Source organism: Rissa tridactyla, chromosome 1 (assembly GCF_028500815.1).
Source record: "Rissa tridactyla isolate bRisTri1 chromosome 1, bRisTri1.patW.cur.20221130, whole genome shotgun sequence".
In the NCBI taxonomy this organism is placed as follows: Eukaryota; Metazoa; Chordata; class Aves; order Charadriiformes; family Laridae; genus Rissa; species Rissa tridactyla.
The window spans coordinates 162,608,086-162,626,538 of record NC_071466.1 but is presented as its reverse complement, the minus strand read 5'-3'; the positions used below and the strand labels follow the sequence as shown (position 1 = coordinate 162,626,538).

Here is an 18,453-nt window from a genome sequence, read left to right as displayed (position 1 = left end):
CGTTGGGCGCAGAAGTCTGGGGGCATGGGTGTCATGCAGTGATGTCCCACTAGAAGGCAATGGTGCCTACCTAACACACTTCTGCTCCCTGCTCTGAGGTGAGGCAGCAGACCTTGGGGGTTTGAGTGAAGGAGGAGGAAGACTTAGAGGAGGAGGATGCTCTTTGGGGAGAGGGGGGAAAGAGTGGGTCTAAAATATCCAGCCCTTTGAGCCTCTAGAAGCTTGCCGCTGACTGAGGGACAAGGGTGGTATAGAGCCAGGTCATAGTAAATGTGAGACGTCCTAGTATCTTGTGGGCTTGCTTGCAAAACTGGGGTCTACATCCGTTGCCTACACCTCAAAGGTTACTGATATCCTTGGAAGGGAATGGGGGACAGGCCCTCTCAGCCTCGCTTGGCTAAGGGCCAAGGACAGCACTGTGGCAGCTCCCTGCCTATTGCATTTTCAGGGCTGGCCCTTGTATCCCTTCTAAAGCCATGGTGCGATGCTTCCCCCTCCACCATATTAGGGAGTTTTGTCTTTTTTTTTTTTATCTCCTCTTTCAAATGATGAATACTGTGCAAGGGGAAATGGGAAAAAGAAAAAAGAACAAGAAGGAAGAGGGAGCTGGAGGAAGGCACTGGGGAAGAAGGAGCATGTCTGCAAGAAAGAGGAGGGAGCCAGCATGGCTCCTCAGCTAGTGGCTAAGAGCCCAGTATAAATTGGGACTGTGTTCACACTGGTGTGTGAAGCTGTGAGTCAGACACATTCCTCAGTGCAGTGGGCAAAGCAAGTCTCCAGGGGCCGGTTCAGGGGGGCAGAGCCCACGTCTCCAGAGTCTATCTGAGCAGAGAGGACACAGACCTGGGAGAAGGAGAAATCCACCTGTCCGCTGAGTCTGCTGGTTTCCGTGGTCCCAGTGAATACTGGAAAAGCAACAAGTGAGGAGCTGGTGAAGACCAGAGACATTTCCTCCTGGCTGACCAGAGACATTTCCTCCTGGCTGGCTGGCTGACATTTCCCCCCCCTATCTGTCTTGAAGGGGAGGGAGGTGTCGCCTTCACAGCCCTTTGGTGGTTAAGGGAAACTGCCGGACGGAGATTGCAATGGACAACATCAGCAAAATGGACTGGGCAGCTGGAGGTGAGGAATAGACATCTCTGGAGTACCCTATGTCTGCTGAACTCTTGCCATTCTTCCCTCTCGTGTTAAGGCTAGACGTGTCCCATACCGCGAGGTGGGGAAGGCAGAGGGAAGGAGCAGGTCTCTGAGAGCCTGACTTGCTTTTGCTTGCCGTACCCAAAGATGTCTTGTGATCCTTCCCCCATCAGCACAAAGCCTGGAGAGGATCCCGAGGGTGGCGGCTTCTTGGAGGAAAGCAGTGGTGGGGGTGACAGCAGTAGTGTCCTGGGAGGGGACAGCCCAGTCACAGGGCCACTGGGTGCAGTGCTGCTGGTCATGTGCATCACTGGGGTGGTGGGGAACATCTACACGGTGGTGGTGGCCTCTGGCAGGGTAGCGGGTCGCTCAGCGGGCTCCTTGGGGGTCTACGTGATCAACCTTGCCCTGGCTGACCTCCTGTACCTCTCCACCATCCCCTTCGTGGTCTGCACCTATTTCGCCCATGACTGGTTCTTTGGGGACGTGGGCTGCAAGCTTTTGCTCAGCCTGGACCTCCTCACCATGCACGCTAGCATCTTCCTGCTGACCGCCATGAGCCTGGAGAGGTACTGGGCAGTGGCTCGGCCGCTGCGGGCTAGGCGGGCCGGCAACGCTTACCGCAAGCTGGCCAGCGCCGTCCTCTGGCTCCTCTCGCTCCTGCTTACGGCTCCCATGATGGTGATGACCCAGCTGCGGGAGGGGAGTGGCCCCCACAAGCGCATCTGCATCCCCACCTGGACGCTGGCGGCCTTCCGGCTCTACCTGACGGTGCTCTTCGCCACCAGCGTCCTGGCACCCGGCGTGGTGCTGGGTGTCGTCTACGCCCGCCTGGCCCGGGCATACCGCTCCTCCTCCTGGGGCCTGGGGCTGCCGGTGGCTGGTCGGACCCCCTCCCGGCGGCTCTTCTCCAGGATCTCTGCCATCGTGGTGGCCTACTGGGCCTGCTTCCTCCCCTTCTGGGCCTGGCAGCTGGCCGGGCTGTACCAGGGTGAGGGGCTGGGCATCGGCCCCACCGCCCAGGCCTACCTCAACTTTGGTGTCACCTGCCTGGCATACAGCAACAGCTGCATCAACCCCTTCCTCTACACCCTGCTCGCCGGCAGCTACCGCCAGCGGCCCGGACGCAGCCGCATGGGCACAGCACAGCCTCCGGCCCCCTGCCAGGAGGCCACAGCGAGCCCAGTGGGAGGCCACAGCATCCCCTCAGCTTTCAGAGAGTCATCGGGGTGTGTGGGGGAAGGCGAGGGGTGAGCAACGCCCCAGGTTGGGAACACCTCCCAGCCTTTGGCTGGGGTTGAGTCGAGAAATAAAAGTGTGTCGCCTTCCACGACAGCCTGCGGTGTCTTCCGTCGCCGTTGCGGTGCGTTCCCCTTCATGCCTTCCCCTTTGCAAGGCTGCTTACCCTCCTTATCTGTGGGGAGGATGCTTGTCTCGAGGATCCTGACTCCATCCTCGGGTCCTGCAGACCTCACATGCCAGCCTCCGCCTTGCGCAAGGTGGGGAGTGGGTGGAAGGGAGCAGTCAGCCTCGATATATCTAAATTATACATCTGGGGAACCCTCGCCACCCCTCACCTCCTCACTAGCAATGGGCTGAGCCATAACAAAGACAGGACAACAGTGAGTCACAGATTTCACAGGACCAGTGAGTCACTTCAAGAAGCAGCCACGTTAGCTGAATAAGGCGTTAGACCTGAATAAGGTTCAGCCTCTTGTGGTAAAGCTCACACTCAGCTTTCTTCCCTCACCCTCCACAAAAAAATCTTTGAAGGGTCTTTCTGAAAGAATACTTCCATGTGCACTTAAGAAACATTGTGAGATTTCTACAAAATACAGCCCAGGGAGGTGAGCGCATTTGCTCAGCTTTCAAGATCAGCCCAGCAGAGGAAGCTGCAAGGAAAAAGCTCCTCTACAGGTCCGTCATCACCGTTCACGAGGGGGCCCTCACCAGCACCATGTCCCTCCTGTGGTTGAGGAAATCCACAACTTTCTGGCCTACCAAACGTACCCCAGTCCGCCAGACTGTGTTAACACCACTGCCTAAACTGGGCCAGGTCTCTCACCTTGAAGCCATCTAGCCTAGCTTGGCTCACTTCCACACAGCTAAACTCTCCTCTCGTCCCCAGAAAGGATGGCCTCATCCATATCACTCTGTGGGAAGAGTTCCCAAGCTATGTTGTCCCCCAGCCATGCCTGTGCGCAGGCTGGCAATGTTAGATGTTGTGTTCACAATTATAGATGTAGACCTAAAGAGCAGGATGTGATCATCCAGAGCAGACTGGCTTTGGGCAACATGGGGCTTGAATAGAGATCCAGCTGCAGAGCCTCATGTTGCTCGTACACCCTAAATGTTCCTGCCTCCCACCTCAAAATCCCATCTTGACCGCTTGTCTCCAACTCATATTCCTCTTCCTCCTTAGCCCCCCAGTCCCTAGCAGCCAAGCCTCCCTCTGCTTGGGTACCTGAGACACAGGACCTGGCAGAGCCTCATTAATTATGGAGCAAAACCAGGAGGTCCTGCTGGCATAGGAGCAAGTTCCTGTGCTCCAGCTGCTCTGCAACTGCTTAATGGGAGGAATCGGCCCAGCCAGGCCTGCAGAGAGTCCTTGTAGGACTCCAAATGTTTTGTGCTTTGTGTTGCTCATGGCCAAGCCTGGAAGTGAGGACACAAAGATTGGGTCCTTCCATCCCAGGCCTACCTGGTAACTGCCATGCACTGTGGAAAGGGCAGCTCCCACCTTTCCTACGCCCACCAGGCACATCCTGTTCAACAGCAGCAGTCACTGCTGCCAAAGTTGCATCAGGCTGGGAGAGCCCCCAAGGCAGCTGCTGGCTGACACCTTGGGTAAAATCCTACAGCCCAGTGAGAACTATGCTGTAACATCAAACATGCCTCATCATCTTCAGTCTCCTCAGAGGCTAGCCTCAGATTAGACTGAAAAGTGCTCAGGTTTATTTGGACTAACATAAGTGAAGTGGTAAAAAAAAAAAAAGGCATCATGGGCAAATCCTCAGCATCCCACACGGGCATTGCTACTTCTCCCAGCTTTGTGTGGAGCAGGCAAGACACATGGGCCAGAATAAAACTAGACCCCTCCAGGTTACTGCTTTCATGTGCCACACAAGCTATGGCCCAACAGTACTTGGGCTTCTGCAGTTATTGGAAGAAAGGATTTGTATGAAGAGCCCACTGCACCCTCCACCACACCCAGCAAGCCATCCTTTTCTACTGCTCTCCCCACGCAGCAGCAAGAGGTCCTAAGACAACATAGGAGATCTAGGCCAGCCTCTACATCAAGGGTGCAGGTCAAAGCTAGCACAACTGATAACTTGCTCCTCACCTCACACACCACTAGGCTTACCTAGCACAGCAACTCAAGGCTGTCCAAGGCCAGCCAGGGATGCTTAGGTTTTTTTTTGTTTACTCAGGCAGGCTAAGGTGTCAGTCTAGACTTCAAAAGCAAGTGACTTTGCCTAAGGGACTCTTCTACTCTCCCCACTAGTCACATCTAGCCCCAGCGTTTCCTCCGAGACTCTCCTTGAGCTTTTTACTTTCTGCCTTCTCAGGCTTTTGACCCTCCTCTCCATCCATGACTTTAAGGGCCAAGGCTGGCACAATCCCATCCACATACAGTAATCGAGCACCATTGGCTACCCTCCTCCCCCCACCCCTCCAGCAAGGTGACCAACCCATGTGGACTTGCAGTATGAAACAGATTTTGAGACTAGGTAGACCAAAACTCTTGTTTATTGATTGCTTTTTCTGTATCTTTGAGATGGAGGTGTCAGGGGAAGTTATTCCCAGCTGAGGGACTGGAGTGTGAAGTCCCCTTGTGTATCAAAGTAGTCAAAGACAGCAAGACCAAGCCGGTTCGGGAACGTGAACTGGTGGCCTGGCAGGTGAACTGTCACATCATTTTGGTTGACGCCAAATGTGACCTGCAAGACAAATGGAAGAGTCAGAGAAAGTTTTGACAAGATACCCTCAAGCCTTTCCCTTCTGCAGCATTGCTGTGCCACCCTCCACTTTGCAGGGTGAACGTGCTCAGCAGCATAACCTGCTTTTCAACAGCAGGAGTGGTATTCTGGTCTCTCAAGAGATGCCTGCTCCCTGCTTGGTTCAATAGCAACATTCCTTTGAGCGAGATGGAGTTTGCACATTTGACCCCAACCCTCCATCACTGCTCTGATCCCTGGATGGTGGCACCGGCCAAGCAGAAGCCAGCCACCTCCTGTACTGACAGTCCCAGGACAGCCCCTGCTGCTGGGTGCCCTGGGCCAAACACCTTCCCTTCACCAGGGCATGTACAGAGAGTGTGTCCCGGGCCTCACCTCCACTGGGCTTCCCTTCTGGAAAGGGAAGACAGACTCTCTGTGCTCTGCACCCCACTCTTCCACCTTCTTTGAGTTGCAAACGATGGTGTTCACATCACCATGAGCATCAAAACGGGGGTTGAAGTGAAGCCCGAGGTGGGAAGCGTCCTTCCCCAGATTCATCACGAAGCTGCAGAGAAAGACGACATCAGTAGTGTTTTAATCAATACTATGGTAGCACGTAGCTCCTTACTGCTGACATCTCTGGTTCTGTTGCTTCAAGCCCAGCTGAGAGTAACCCTTTCCTAAACTGCACAGCTTCCCCAGAAAGATGGTGCTGTGTCAGTAAGGGGTACTGTCCTCTGCTGGGGGGATAGGGCCACACAGTGCCATCCCTGGGAGAGACACCACTTAGCTTCCACAAAGCTTTTAACAAGACGAAGGTTCAGCGCTTACAGCCCTGAGCAGGGACTTATCCTGCACCCAAACCAGCTCCCAAGGAGTCAGTTGCTTTTCAGAGTTCCTTTCAGCCCTGAACAGTTAGCTGGTGCTGCACCCTGCCTGACAGCCACTGCCTTCTCCCCACCCTGTAGGCAGCTGAAATAATTACCATGTCATTAGCTATCCCAAAGCATCTGCAATGGCAGTGGGAGGAAGCAGCTTCCTAGCCCAGTGTCCACCTTGCCTTCAGGCCTCTTACTCAGATGAGAAGAGAGGAGGTATATTATTTGGCAAGAGAAAGCCCAGGAGGCTTCACTGACACTATCAAACTTCAAAGGCACTGGGAAGAGCTGGGACATTTTCTGGAACACTGTTAATGCTGGTACAGCAGCTACAGGCTCCACCTTGCCCACCAAGAGGCTCCACCAGCCATAGACCTGCAAAAGGGCTGGGGGCTGCTGCAGAGGCTTCCCTGGGTGCCCCAGCCACCCTGATGCACATTTAGGAGCATATTTCCACTTAAGCCCATCTGCCCTCTCACTACCTTTCTTATTTCCTTCCCCACCAGCAGATGAGGGGCACCTCCACTGTGTGAAAGCAAACTTCCACACCATGAGACCCCCCGCTGCAACATGGAGCTTTTCCATTTGCACCATCAGCTGGAGCTGTGGTGCAGAGCATCCATGACCTCCCAGCTGCTTGAGCCTTAATCTCCTCTTGCCCAGTGGAGCAAGGGACTGTAACAGTGTCCCTACTCCTGGGCTATCTTCATGCAGGGGAGAGGATGTGGCTATGAGGATGGTCTCAAACCAAATCTCAGTGTAGGCACAGCTTCCATTTCCTTCATGCTGCACTAGAGAGGATGTGGTCACTGCCAGTGCACGCAGCTGGAGCTTCACATCTGCTTTGGCTTAGCCCCTTGGCAGTAGAGTTTGTCTGCAATATGCATTAAGCAGTGACTCACTGGGAAGCGCTGCTGGTGTTAACCCCTTCCAAAGCTCCTCCTCGCCTACCCAAGGGAAGAACTCCTTTTGTTCCCCACCAGCAGAAGACAACTCAGCGTGGTGCCTTGGCAGCACAGCACAACTTACCTCTTGGCGTTCGGTGCAACTGTCCCCTTGACAGTGAGGCGCTGGCCAGGCTTGAGACCCAAGTTGGTGCATACTGGTCCCTGTGGAAATGTGGAGGCGGAGACATTAGCTCAGTACCTGCTGGCTCGCTTGCTCTGACTTGGCAGCTCTCCCTGCTGCCTTGCAAGCCAGTGCATTGCTTTGGACCACTGGAGAAACAGGGAAGCTCCCTTCCCCCAGGGCATTGCACCAAGGACATCCCAGAGAAGCTACCCCAGTCACATGGGACATGTGCCTGATTTCCCAATCTTTCTCCTGCTGCTCTCATCAACATATCTGTATTTCATAGTAGTGAAGCGTAAGCACCTGCAAGCTCCCATCACACCCACCCTGTCCCAAACACACCCATGTGCCTTTTGGGTCCCATGTCATCCCACACAAGCCTGGCTGCGCAGGGATGGAGCCTCCACTCCCTTCCCCTAGCTTGGTTTTGAACTTCAAGCCTTGCCTAGGTCCAGGAACTCAGACACTTCACTCCCCAGCTCCCAGGTGCTTGGTTTTTGTTGTAGGCTCAGCATTTGCAAGAACATTTTCCTGTTCTACATACACACCTTCCTCCACCTGCTCTCTAGGAGGACTAAAATAGCCTGGGAAACCTGTATGTACTCATTTTCTATCACAGCAAAAGCAAGAGCCAAAGAATATGCAGAATCTTTTCCCCATTCTACTTTAATACATAAGTTTGCACTTGGGATACTCTCTGACTAAGCATCCTCAGCCTAATGAAAGATAAATTAATCAAAGTGCAACCACTCTTCTGACACAAGCATCTCCCCAGCAGTCCTTGATGCTCACAGAAGGACACTTCTGTATAGCGCATTTCCTTACAAGAAAGGGAGAGAACTATTCAGTGACTCATGAAAACTTGAGCCAGGAAGCAAGCAGCAAGGCTGCCCAGAAAAGATGCTCAAAGAGCAATACAAATTACCACAGTTGCTTCCCCAGAGCAGAGCTACTGTAAAACAGGTTACCCCAGATTGGGAGCCAAGCCAGCAAGGACCACCCCTGTACCTCCCCACAGGGATCCTGCAGGAGGAGAAAAAAACACCAAACAAAAACCAACAAGCCCACTCCTACCAGAACAAGAAATAGCAGCCACCCCTCTGTAATGGATGCAGCAGGGATCCTTCCTCCCCAGCAGCAGACACCCAGCTCTAGCAGACCCTCTGACACAGAGGCTGACGAACAAGTGGAGGAGGACAGTGCAAGTACCCTCACACCAAGCCAACACGCTCCCCACAGTCCCACATCACCAAGCACCACCTCCAGCAAAGCTGCCCCTGCAGCCACATCCCTTTCTCTACTCACGCAAGACATGGTGCTGCTCTGCAGGATAACGCTCCTCTCCACCGAGGTACAACAGTCCCAGGCAAGTAGCTGAAAGGGGGCCCCACCCTTGCCTTTAAATAGATGGAGAGCTGTTGTTGTCCCAGCCCTTCTCCACCTCACCCACCAATCAGACCGAGGAAAGGGTGGGAGGGGTTGGTTTTGGGGGGAGGGAGGTCCTATCGAGCAGAGCTGCCTCCTCCCACCCTCACCCAGGCGTCTCTCCAGAATGCTGACCTAACCCTTCCAAGCAGGCTGACGGCCGCTCCAGGAGGAAATCCAGCTCTGTGTGGCCATGAAGCCAATGGAAAATAGTTTTACAATGAGTGTTCTACTATCCAAGGCTTTTATCCCATGTAGAAAATGGTCAGATGGATTGAGACTTGGCGGGAAGGGTCTGGGAGTGGGGCTGGGCTCTTCAGCTCTGGCTAAATCAGGAGCAGAAGAAATATCAGAGTGCACACAGTACCTCAGAAACTCTTTGTGGTCCAGGCGAAACCCCAGGAGCGGATGACTTAAGCTAAGTCCAGGGTCACCCAGCTGCACTATCAAGCCTTGCTGTCCCCAGAGGCTGCCCAGTTGCTGACCCAGCCCTTACTATCCTCTCTTGTAGGTACAGGAACCAAAGGAGGGGAAATAGTTCTTATTCTGCAGACCCCCTGGACGCCCTCAAAACCATGGAGCTCATCTTGGCTGTTAGGGCACAGCAAGCCAGGAGGAAGCTGTTTTGGAGGGGTGGGGAGGGATTAACCAGGAAAGCTTAGTGCCTAGTTCTCGCACCTACCCTGGATGCACCTGGGGGATTGAGGAACAAGGGGATGGGGGCAAAACGCTCTATTACAATAAGCCATAGGATCTATATGCCTTTTATCTGCCTCCATGTTCTCTCTGTGGCAAGTATGATTCACTCTGGGTGAAAGGATTCCTTTGGAAAAAGTTACCCAATTACTACATGGCTCAACTGTAATTACAGTGAAAGAGAAGGGAAAAATTCAGGCAGTGGGCCAAGTTTGTGGCTTAAAGCTCTCCTTGTCTTGCATATTTGTCTCTAAATCACAAGACGCTCTGTGATTTCCTCAAGAGGCCCAGAACTGAAACACACTGAAATACTTGCTTCTTCCCTTTCTATGAGGCCCAACAGTTCCGCCTCTGCTGAGGACGTGATAGTCCTCATCCCTCTTACCCTCTGTCAAGCACAACCCCAGAGGCTGTCACTCCTAGATGTTCCCAGTTGGTGCCATCAATGCCAGCAGAGGTAGCAGGGAGACCCTCCTGCCTGCTGGAGCTGGGGAGGGCATGGACGGTGTCCTGGTTTCAGATGGGATGGAGTTAATTTTCTTTCTAGTGGCTGCTGTGTTTTGGATTTGGTATGAAAGGAATGTTGAAAACACATATTGATTTAGTCGTTGCCAAGTGATATTTACATTGATCAAGGACTTCTTCAGCTTTCCGTAGAAGCTGAGAGGGAGCATAGACAGAACAAGCTAGCCAAAGGAATATTCGATACCATAGACATCATGCTCAGTATATAAACAGGGGTTGGCCAGGGGGCAGGGATCTGCTATCACCGCTCTGGATGGGCTGGGCAACAGATCCTTGGGTGGTGAGAGCGACTTGTGTTGTATTACTTCATTTTGTATATTCTTTTACCATTATTATTATTATTATTATCCATTATTGTTCTATTAAACTGTCTTTATCTCAACCCATAAGGTCTTTTTCCCTTTCCCCCTCGCTTTCTCCCTCTTCTCCCTACTCTTTTGAAGGGAGAGGGGGAGTGACTGAGTGTCTGTGTGGTCCTAGTTGCCAGCTGGGGTTAAACCATGACACACAGGCTCCAGCCTTTGGCCAGGTCACTGATCACCCCATGACAAAAGGGGGCTGGTGTAAAAGCCAAAGTGGGCTTCTCTGCTCTGACATACCTGCTCTTCCTTTCCCGCCTCTGGAAACCTGCATCACGGTTCAGCCCTTGAGCCTGATCCCTTCCATGTGGTGCAGGATGAGAAGTTCTTCATACCAGAAAAAGTAACTAGGGCCAGCTTCCCTCTGCCTGGGATGTGTGTGTAATTAAATCAGTTCCTTTCAAATCCAAGATTTTGTGAGACTGAACCCCTGCAAAAGACCCCAGACACCTCTACAAGGAGATGAGCTGCTGCTTGAGCCAGTCTAGCCGGTTACAGGGACTGGACTAGGAGGACCTGTTCCCTTGCAAGAAATGTTGGATGGGGAAGGGAAATGTGTAGATATTTGCTCACTTAGAGCTGGAGATGGGCATGGTCAGAGGTAGGTTCTGTGTTTCCTGCAGTGTTTCTGGCAGCTGGGCACTATAACTGAGCCTTAGCAGCCACCAGCTCCTTGAGTCATACCTGTCCAGGCACCTTCCTCCAGATGCTGCTGTGAAGATTAGAGACGAGCTCATAGATAACAGGTGATAACGAGGGAGGGGATACCATCCCAGAGGAGACATCGGAAGGGCTATTCACATCAAGGAAATTCAGCCTTCAGACTTCGGTCTACCTTGGGCAGCCTGTGTTTGTCTGGTGAAACTCCAGGTGTCTCCACTGGCTTTCAAGGAGCCTTGAATTAAATGGCATTAGCATGACAGGCTAATACCACAGGCAAGGGAGCCATTGAGTGCCCCATTGCCTGTAGGCCACGGGCTACCTCCACCAGTACAATGCCATGTCTCCCTTCCTACCTCTGGGTTGGAGCCACCATGATGAGGTGACAAAACTCAAAGCTCCATGATCAGCGTCCTCACAATGTATGGCTGAATTCAGGGCAGGGAAGGGCCTTGCTCACCCTGATGGCACACTAGACAGGGATGGTGTCCCCAGATCCACTGCCACCTGCTCCACACTGAAGACGCAGAGGTGTTTGCCCATTATTTTCAGGAGCAATGTGGTGTAGGAAGAGCCACTGTGGGTTGAGAAGGGCAGAGCCAGGCTGGCTGGAGCTGGCAACTCTCACCTCCCATCACATCATTCCTTATCAGTGTGTGGTGGGTCAGCCAGCTATGGGATGTGCCCGCAGGTTATCGGCCCATCTGATCTGCAAAGGATGGAGACGAGGAAGGTGAGGATGGATCACAGTAGACCTCGGTGGCATGGGCTTATCCCACTGTGAAGGAACTCAGCCGTGGAATAGGTCCCTTTTCCTCCACCCTTCCAGCCAGGCTCTTGCTCACTAGGAGACCTCTGCTGCAAATCCTTGCTTTGTATTACAGGGAGAGACACTGATCTGCATTGTACCTTGGGAAGCAAAAGATCTTCTTCGCCCAAGTCAAAGGGAGTCAGTCGACGTGATGCTTTTTGCTGCAAACAGTGCCTATGGCCATGCCAAACTCTTGGCCAGAGGGAGCCGCAAGTGTGGAGAAGGGAATCATGTCTGCAGGATATTACTTCAGCAGTGCCTCATCTCTGGTTGTGAGGGTGAGGCAGGTGGTGTTTGCATCTGCGTCTGCAATCTCCAAACTGGACAAGATGGAGCCAGGAGAAGGGGGTGTAGAAAAGCCAGATGCCGTGGCAGGGGCAGACCAAATTCGCAGCCAGCACACATATGCAAGGCCAGAAATCACAGCAAAGACCCTGCCAAGCATGTCCTATGCTAGAGGTTAGGTATCCCACTCAGGTCCTGACCCTGGGCACCTTCCCCATGGCCAGTGCTTCAGAGACAGCCTGGCTCCTGGTGGCAACTCATTGCTCTCTCTCTAACCTTTCCCTGCACAGTGTTCGTGTCTGCTCACTCCTCCTTGGAAAGTGCAAATTGCCCTTGTACAGTGAGCAATCCCAGGAAGTCCACAAAGAACTGCTGCTGCCTTTGGGGCTTGAGCTCGTCCCCTGATGCTGGCTGTGACCCATGATTCCCACAGAAGGGACCAGACACCCCCATCTTTTGCCAGTGCTACCCATGGTTTTCATTGTAGCTCTTCTACCAGTGCTTCAGCTGTCTTCCTGCACTCTCCTTGACACGCAAAGAGCCTGTGCTGATCTCTCCATGCTGAGATGGCACGGTTTCTTGAGCTCCCAGCTTTCCTTGTAGACATCCCCACCCCTCCCAACCTCCAAGCTGTAATTCAGCTGAGGTTGAAGAGGGAAACATGATTGCTAAGGGTGAGTTTCATCATTGTGAGTAGCTTTGATTTAGGGCCTGCCTTCTGGTGTAGCTGATAGGCACTGGTATGCCTCAGCATACCCAGACTGGTCCTGCGTGCTGAGCACTGGAGTCCATCTACTGCACGCTATGGGGTTCAGTTGAACTGCTGGGCTGAGCTGTTGGGTGGCTCTAACCAAGGTGGTTTGGCAGCCGCCAAAGAAATAGCCCAGTCAGGCAAGTGTCTGAAACAAAAGAGGGAAGATCTGCCCCCAAATCTGCTTGTGACGGATGTAGTGATAGATGGGGCATCCCGAGTCATGACGTTGGAGGACTGGGAAAGGGCCTGGCTGGAAAGCCTGTGGACTACGTGACCAAAGTCCACCTGTACACACTGCTCTCCAGCTGGCAAAAGCCTGTTTCAGCTGCAATTACTCCTTCAGTGATTTGCAACATCTTTCCACTGGGAGAGCATCTTTGTACCTGTTCAGCCACTTCGTGTTATGTGGGCTGTGGTATTTTAAATTCAGGATTAAGTGCACCAAACTCAGATTTATTATCTTGCGGACACAGAGCCTCACGTCAGGAATGAGCCACAGCAGGATCTCCCAAGCTTTGACTGCTGAAACATTTCCAACCATGTCCAATTTCCTGGATTAGGAGCTGTCTGTGAGGCTCCGACTCCTGCTGACTCCAGAATCTCTGCTTTCATTAAATCAGTATGGAAATATGTTCCCCAGTGGTGAAGATAATCCTGCAAATGTTATCAAAGGGTACCTGGCCAAGGTGATTTATCCGGGTGAGCCTGAAATTACAGTTTGGGGAAGCGGGAATGACTCCTGCTCACACTAATGACACCGGGATGTGTTAAGCACACCTGAAAGCACACCCTGCATCCCAGGAGCTCCCCAAATCTCTGCTCGCCACCTCCTTCCCTGCACCTCTGTCTGCTCGTTGGGCTTCATCTTGTCTCGGGGGTGTTAACCCTCCCTGGGCACAGCGAGGAAGGGAGTATGCCTGGTCTGCCAGCCAGGGTGGTGTCCCTGTGGCTGAGGGATGGGCACAAAAGCCTGGCCCGGAGGGCAGAGAGGGACTGAGGTACTGGGTCGTGGCTACGGGCAGCGCAGATCAGCCTGTGTCAGCCCATGGAGATGGTTGGTCCAAGCCATTCATGTGCCCTTCTAGCATGCAAGAACAGCAAGAAGTCACCAACTGATCTGGGTTAGCTCCTCTGCCTGGGTGATAGGCAGGATGATTCCTCACCTGACGGTGATAGAAATACTGCCAGCGCAGCAAAAAAGTGCCAAGCCTTCGATTAGCTTGGACGAGAACTATCCTGACTGTGAGGCTTGGAGTGGTGGAGTTAGCAGATCTTTAATCCCAGCCAGGTGGTGACTGGTCGGGAAGGCTTCAGGCCACTTGCATTTCAGTTTAAGAGCACTTGGCCCAGGGCGGCACAGCAAAGGCAAATCAAGGAGGGGCGGCCTGATGCTTTAGGAAAGCACTTTCTTGGTGTTGACACAGAAAGGTTGCTCGCAATGATGCAGCCCAGACCAGGTGGTTGCTGCACGTAGAGGATTTCCAAGAGCTGCAAATGCAGGTTAAGAAAAGCCTTGCAGCAGGTCAGGCAATCGCTGCTGAGCCAGAGGGGGACTGCAGGCCAGGGAAAGCTGGAAGGTGAACGGAGTAAGGTTCAAGTTCTCCTGTAGGCAAAGTACCATTAGGCACCTCGTGCAACTCTGACACGCAGTTTGAAACTGATAATATATTTCTCATTTAAAGAAAATGGGAAACCAAACTCTGACCAGTGGCGTGAATTCCCGATTTTCTTTAAATAAATCAAGTTGAAGAAATAGAAAGAAAGGAAAAGGTAGAAGTGAAAATGAGTAGGGGTGCAGCATGCATTGTCCAGGTTGTGCAGGCACTGTGATTCAAACCCAAACTTTAGGAAATGACATGTTTCGAAAGCAGAGTTACAAGCTCAGCAAATGCTGACTATAGAGGGGAAAATATTGCCCCCGCTTGTCTGGACGTTGGGTAATGACTTCCAGAGGGCCTGCAACATAAGCCCAGTGCCACCACTGCAGGAGAGAAAGGGAATAATGTGCTAAGGCTAAGGAATATTCCTGGGCTGCTGGCTAGCGCTGGGAGTTCAAGGGCAATGAATTGCAGCTCCACGCAGGAGGGTCAGATGTTTTGGCACTGATGTGCTGGAGCAGGAGAGCTGCAGGCTATCAACTGATTGTGTCCACCGGCTCTGCACTGCTGTAATACCCAAATTGGTGTCCTTGCAGTGCCTTAGAAACCTGCCATTTATTGAGCCTATTTCAAGCCTAGAAATGACCTGCTGAGGCATATTCCCTGTCTCAGGTTATTGTCTGTTAAAGCAACTTTTGAGACTCGCTAGGCAGAGGTTTGTTTCTGTACTTAATATGCAAACTGTAAGTGGATACCGTGTTTGAACATGTTACAGCAACCCAGATGCTGGTTTCAGCTCTTCCAAGAAACAGTGCTCAGGAGAAGTATGTTTGTGGAATACAGGCACGTTCTCCTGCAACACCCTTGAGACCGAAACTCAGCCGCATGCCATTTTTTAGAGAGTGATGTGTGTAAAAAACAGTCTGGAATGATAATCCTGAAGAAAAGGGTTGCCTTGAATAGGCCTTGCTGGCAGGAATGACAAAGAAGCCTGAAAACATCCTTTCTTTTTTGTCCATGCAAAGTGGTACCTAGGGTGCAGGATATGATACTAGTCTCCACACATGGCAGAAATGGCATCAGAGCTGCTTGGGAGGTGAGGCTGGCAGGGAGCCTGGAGCACGTCAGGTTTTTCTCACTGACATGTACCCTGCATGGACCATTGCATCTGCTTTGGCAAACATATTCATCTGCAGCCAGCCCGAGAGCCAGCGTTAGGGTCACATCTCGTGCTTGGAGAGCCTCCAAACCACATGGGACCACAAGGAATCAGCACAGCCAAGCTGAAACCAAGGCAGGCAAAAGGCCAACTTGGACTTTCCAAGGGGCAGTGGGGCCCTGCCAGGCAGCAGGAGCTGAAGGAAAGAAGATTGCCTTTGGAAGACAAGCTCTTGCCCTCCCTTGGGGTCCTGCAGGTGGTAGAGCTCATCATTCCCCAACGGGGACACATCCTCCTGGCCCCAAAACCAGCGCAGCCTGGGACTCCCTCCACTTCTTGTCTGGGGACCCCCCAAAAAAACCCTCGGGCCTTTCAGCTGCATGTGCCATCCCTTACTTGGTGCCCCAAACAGTTAGGTGGTACTGAGCCCTGTTAGGCAGCTGCTGCCTGCCACTCTACAGCCAGCTGGAACAATTACCCTCTCACTAGCAAGCTGTTTGTTATCTGCCAGGATCGGCTGCTGAAATGGGAGGGTGTTTTGGCAGGGCTTGGCACGCTCGCTTCCCAAAGGCTCGTACTATTTGGGGAGAGAAAGCGCAGGGCACTCCCCTCCGATGCTATCGCGGTTTGGAGGCAGTGGGAAGCACTGGGATGCGTCATCCCCTGCAACACTGTTGGTTCCCACCCCCTTGCGAGGGGGACAAGGCATCCTCTGGGGCTGATGGGTACATGGACATCACCGCTGTGGTGAGGCTGTGTCGCTCTTTCAGGAGATTTTGCAAGCGGATCTCTGCAAAGGAAGCAGAGCCTTTGCAGAGCCACCTCTACCCATGCCAGCAAGCACACCCATCCATCATCGTGTTCTGCACAAGAGTTTGCTCTTTCCCACCTCTGTCCTCTCCGGCTTGCTCTGCTCCTCAGGCTAAGAGCACCCCACCGATGCCAAAGCTGGGTTTTGACTGCCTGCAGCGCTTGGGAAGAGCCAACCTCGGGCGCCCAGCACAGTCCAGGTGTCAACTGTCCGCACTTTATGGCAAAAGATAGGGTCCATACTTGGGATCTTCTTGGCTCCTTCCTCCAGATGCGCAGCTGGGGCAGGTTCACACCAGCAGCTGGTGGGGTGGTAATATGGGCCGTTTTGTCAGAAGCAGAAGCTCGCTCCCCCAGCAGTGGCAGCACAGACGTACTCTCCCTCTCTTCCACCTTATGGTTGGGATCCTCAGCCCTTCCCAAACAAAGGCCCGTCTTTTTCCCCTTTGGGAAAAGGAAAAGGGAGGGGAGTGTGCTGATGCACTTAAGCACCCAAGTAAACAGCATGGCATTGCTCTTTAGGATCATAGTCTTGCTCTTATTATGAAGGACATTGTGGCTGAACACTGACAAACTTTGTCTGGGGGCACAGTTGACATGCCAACTGACTGCCTGGCCATATGCGTGGGCTGGGGGCTTTTCTGTGGGGCAGCTTTGAGGATTTTACAAAGCATTGTTGGCCCGTACGCTGATGGTTGAGAAACGTTTCAGGAGGGAGTAGAGTCACAGATGGGGCAAGCGGCTGGTTAGACGTAGTGTCAGCTTCTGCTTAGCCTCTTTGCAGCAGGAGCCTGGGAGAAGAGGGATGGACATTCACTTGCAGCATCCATGTGCTAGTGATTTGGTGGCAAGTGCTGCTCACATGAGCCTGAAGCCTGCTCTTTTCTCCCAGCATAGAAGGGAAGGGAGAGTCCATCAGCCAGCCAGGTATTTTAGGGTGTACCCTATATACCCCATAGGTAGCCAGTCTGTGGGGCGTTCATCATGGGGCCAGTCAGTGCTGTCTGTTCAGCCCACAGCAGGTTCAGCAGGTACAACGTGGGGCCAAGGGCCCTTGCACCAGTGGGAGGCTCAGCCTTTACACCCCAGGCTGCTGATCCCTGAGACCTCCCCAGAGCTGGGAAAGGCATTAATGTTTTTAGCTTCTCTTTTGGCAAAAGCAAAGTAAATGGCTGCAAGGGAGCGCATACCAGAAGCAGAGGGCAGAAGGCACTGCCTGAGGATGAAGGAAGGTGCTGTGCACGTTCCTGTGGGCAAGTTGAGACAGAAGCATCAAGAAGCAGAAGTGGGATCCCTGCGAAGCTCCCTCCTGGACAGAGGGGCATTTATCACTTCCCCTTGGCTGCTGCTACTAATGATGGTTACCCAACAGGGTTACTAAACCTGCCTGACTTACCCTCCTGCCCCAGACCCTGGACTGGTGACATGTCGGATCCCACTGACATGGTTCATGTGGTGTCCCCTGTGCCCCTGGCTCCAGAGGGCTTGCTCACGCCAGTTCACCCTTGCCTCGGCCTTAAGTCCTACAGTCTAAGAGTTTTCTTGTGCAGGGTGGATTAGCTTCAAAAACCCCAGACATCTGAGAGGTGTCGGCCTCCATGCCCTTGGGCGTTTGCTCAAGAAGCAGGCAACAGCCAGGATGTCTCATTTCCATTCCCACCAAACCGAACAGGGAAAACCAGGGAGATTGTCCTGGCTTCTGCACTGGCTATATTTAGTCACGTTCAGGCTGTAATATAACGCACCTCCTCCCATTCAAAGGGAAGATGGGGAGATGAGAGAAGTCTGCAGGTGAAGACCATGATAAGGACGTAACCTTAGAGGGAAAGCAATGTCCCTACAGGGTCTGCTGGTGTGTAAGCTCGCCCCAAGGGGGACAGGCCCTTTGCAGGATCCAGCCCTAAGCCTCTGGGCGAGGCATCCCCCAACCGGTGCTTCCTGGGCTTGTTTCACCGGCTCTGTCACCCGCGAGCTCCTGGAAGGAGCAACCCAAGGGGCCCTGCTGGGTGCAGATGTTGAGTTGGAGCAGTGTGCACTTCATGCTGGGCAGCCCCAAGAGAAGGCCACTTCTTTTGAGCTCAGTTTTGGCACCCTGTGGGGTGCCTGCCAGCCCAGGGGCACATGGAGAGGTCCAGAAATGGGGGCCTCCCCGCACACCCTTTGGTGAGTGCCAAGCTGGTGCCTGTTCAGGATACGAGCTGTCGGGGAGGGAAGTCTCCCTGGGCAAGGAGGCATCAGCCGTGACTTTCTTGGAGAGAAACAAGCAGGGGGCAAAAACCCTCGCTCCCCGAAATGCACCCCTTCTTAACAATAGCACTGTCAGCAAGGACGTGTGCTGCATGGC

The 18,453-nt window shown here is 53.0% G+C and overlaps 2 protein-coding genes across 2 annotated transcripts; one reads left to right on the top strand and one right to left on the bottom strand.

Annotated features, from left to right (window-relative positions):
* The first annotated feature begins 966 nt into the window (after positions 1-966).
* On the top strand, positions 967-2,391 carry LOC128917687 (urotensin-2 receptor-like). The gene has a single exon (XM_054221061.1). It carries the CDS (start codon positions 1,285-1,287, stop codon positions 2,389-2,391), a length of 1,107 nt encoding a protein of 368 aa, XP_054077036.1. The 5' UTR covers positions 967-1,284.
* Positions 2,392-4,869: 2,478 nt separating this feature from the next.
* LGALS1 (galectin 1) lies at positions 4,870-8,442 on the bottom strand. The gene is made up of 4 exons (XM_054214583.1): positions 8,333-8,442; positions 6,986-7,065; positions 5,472-5,643; positions 4,870-5,078 (listed from the first exon to the last, which is right to left on the bottom strand). The coding sequence occupies exons 1-4, from the start codon at positions 8,339-8,341 to the stop codon at positions 4,935-4,937; spliced, it is 405 nt and encodes a 134-aa protein (XP_054070558.1). The 5' UTR covers positions 8,342-8,442; the 3' UTR covers positions 4,870-4,934.
* Positions 8,443-18,453: the final 10,011 nt, after the last annotated feature.

Bases quoted from the DNA above. Each gene is read 5' to 3' on its own strand.
- LGALS1 (XM_054214583.1), bottom strand. The intron at 5,644-6,985 runs GTAAGTTGTGCT...CTTTCTCTGCAG, and splicing joins GTTGCACCGAACGCCAAGAG to CTTCGTGATGAATCTGGGGA. The intron at 5,079-5,471 runs GTGAGGCCCGGG...TTTGTCTTGCAG, and splicing joins AGAAGGGAAGCCCAGTGGAG to GTCACATTTGGCGTCAACCA.
- LOC128917687 (XM_054221061.1), top strand. From the start codon at position 1,285: ATGTCTTGTGATCCTTCCCCCATCAGCACAAAGCCTGGAGAGGATCCC.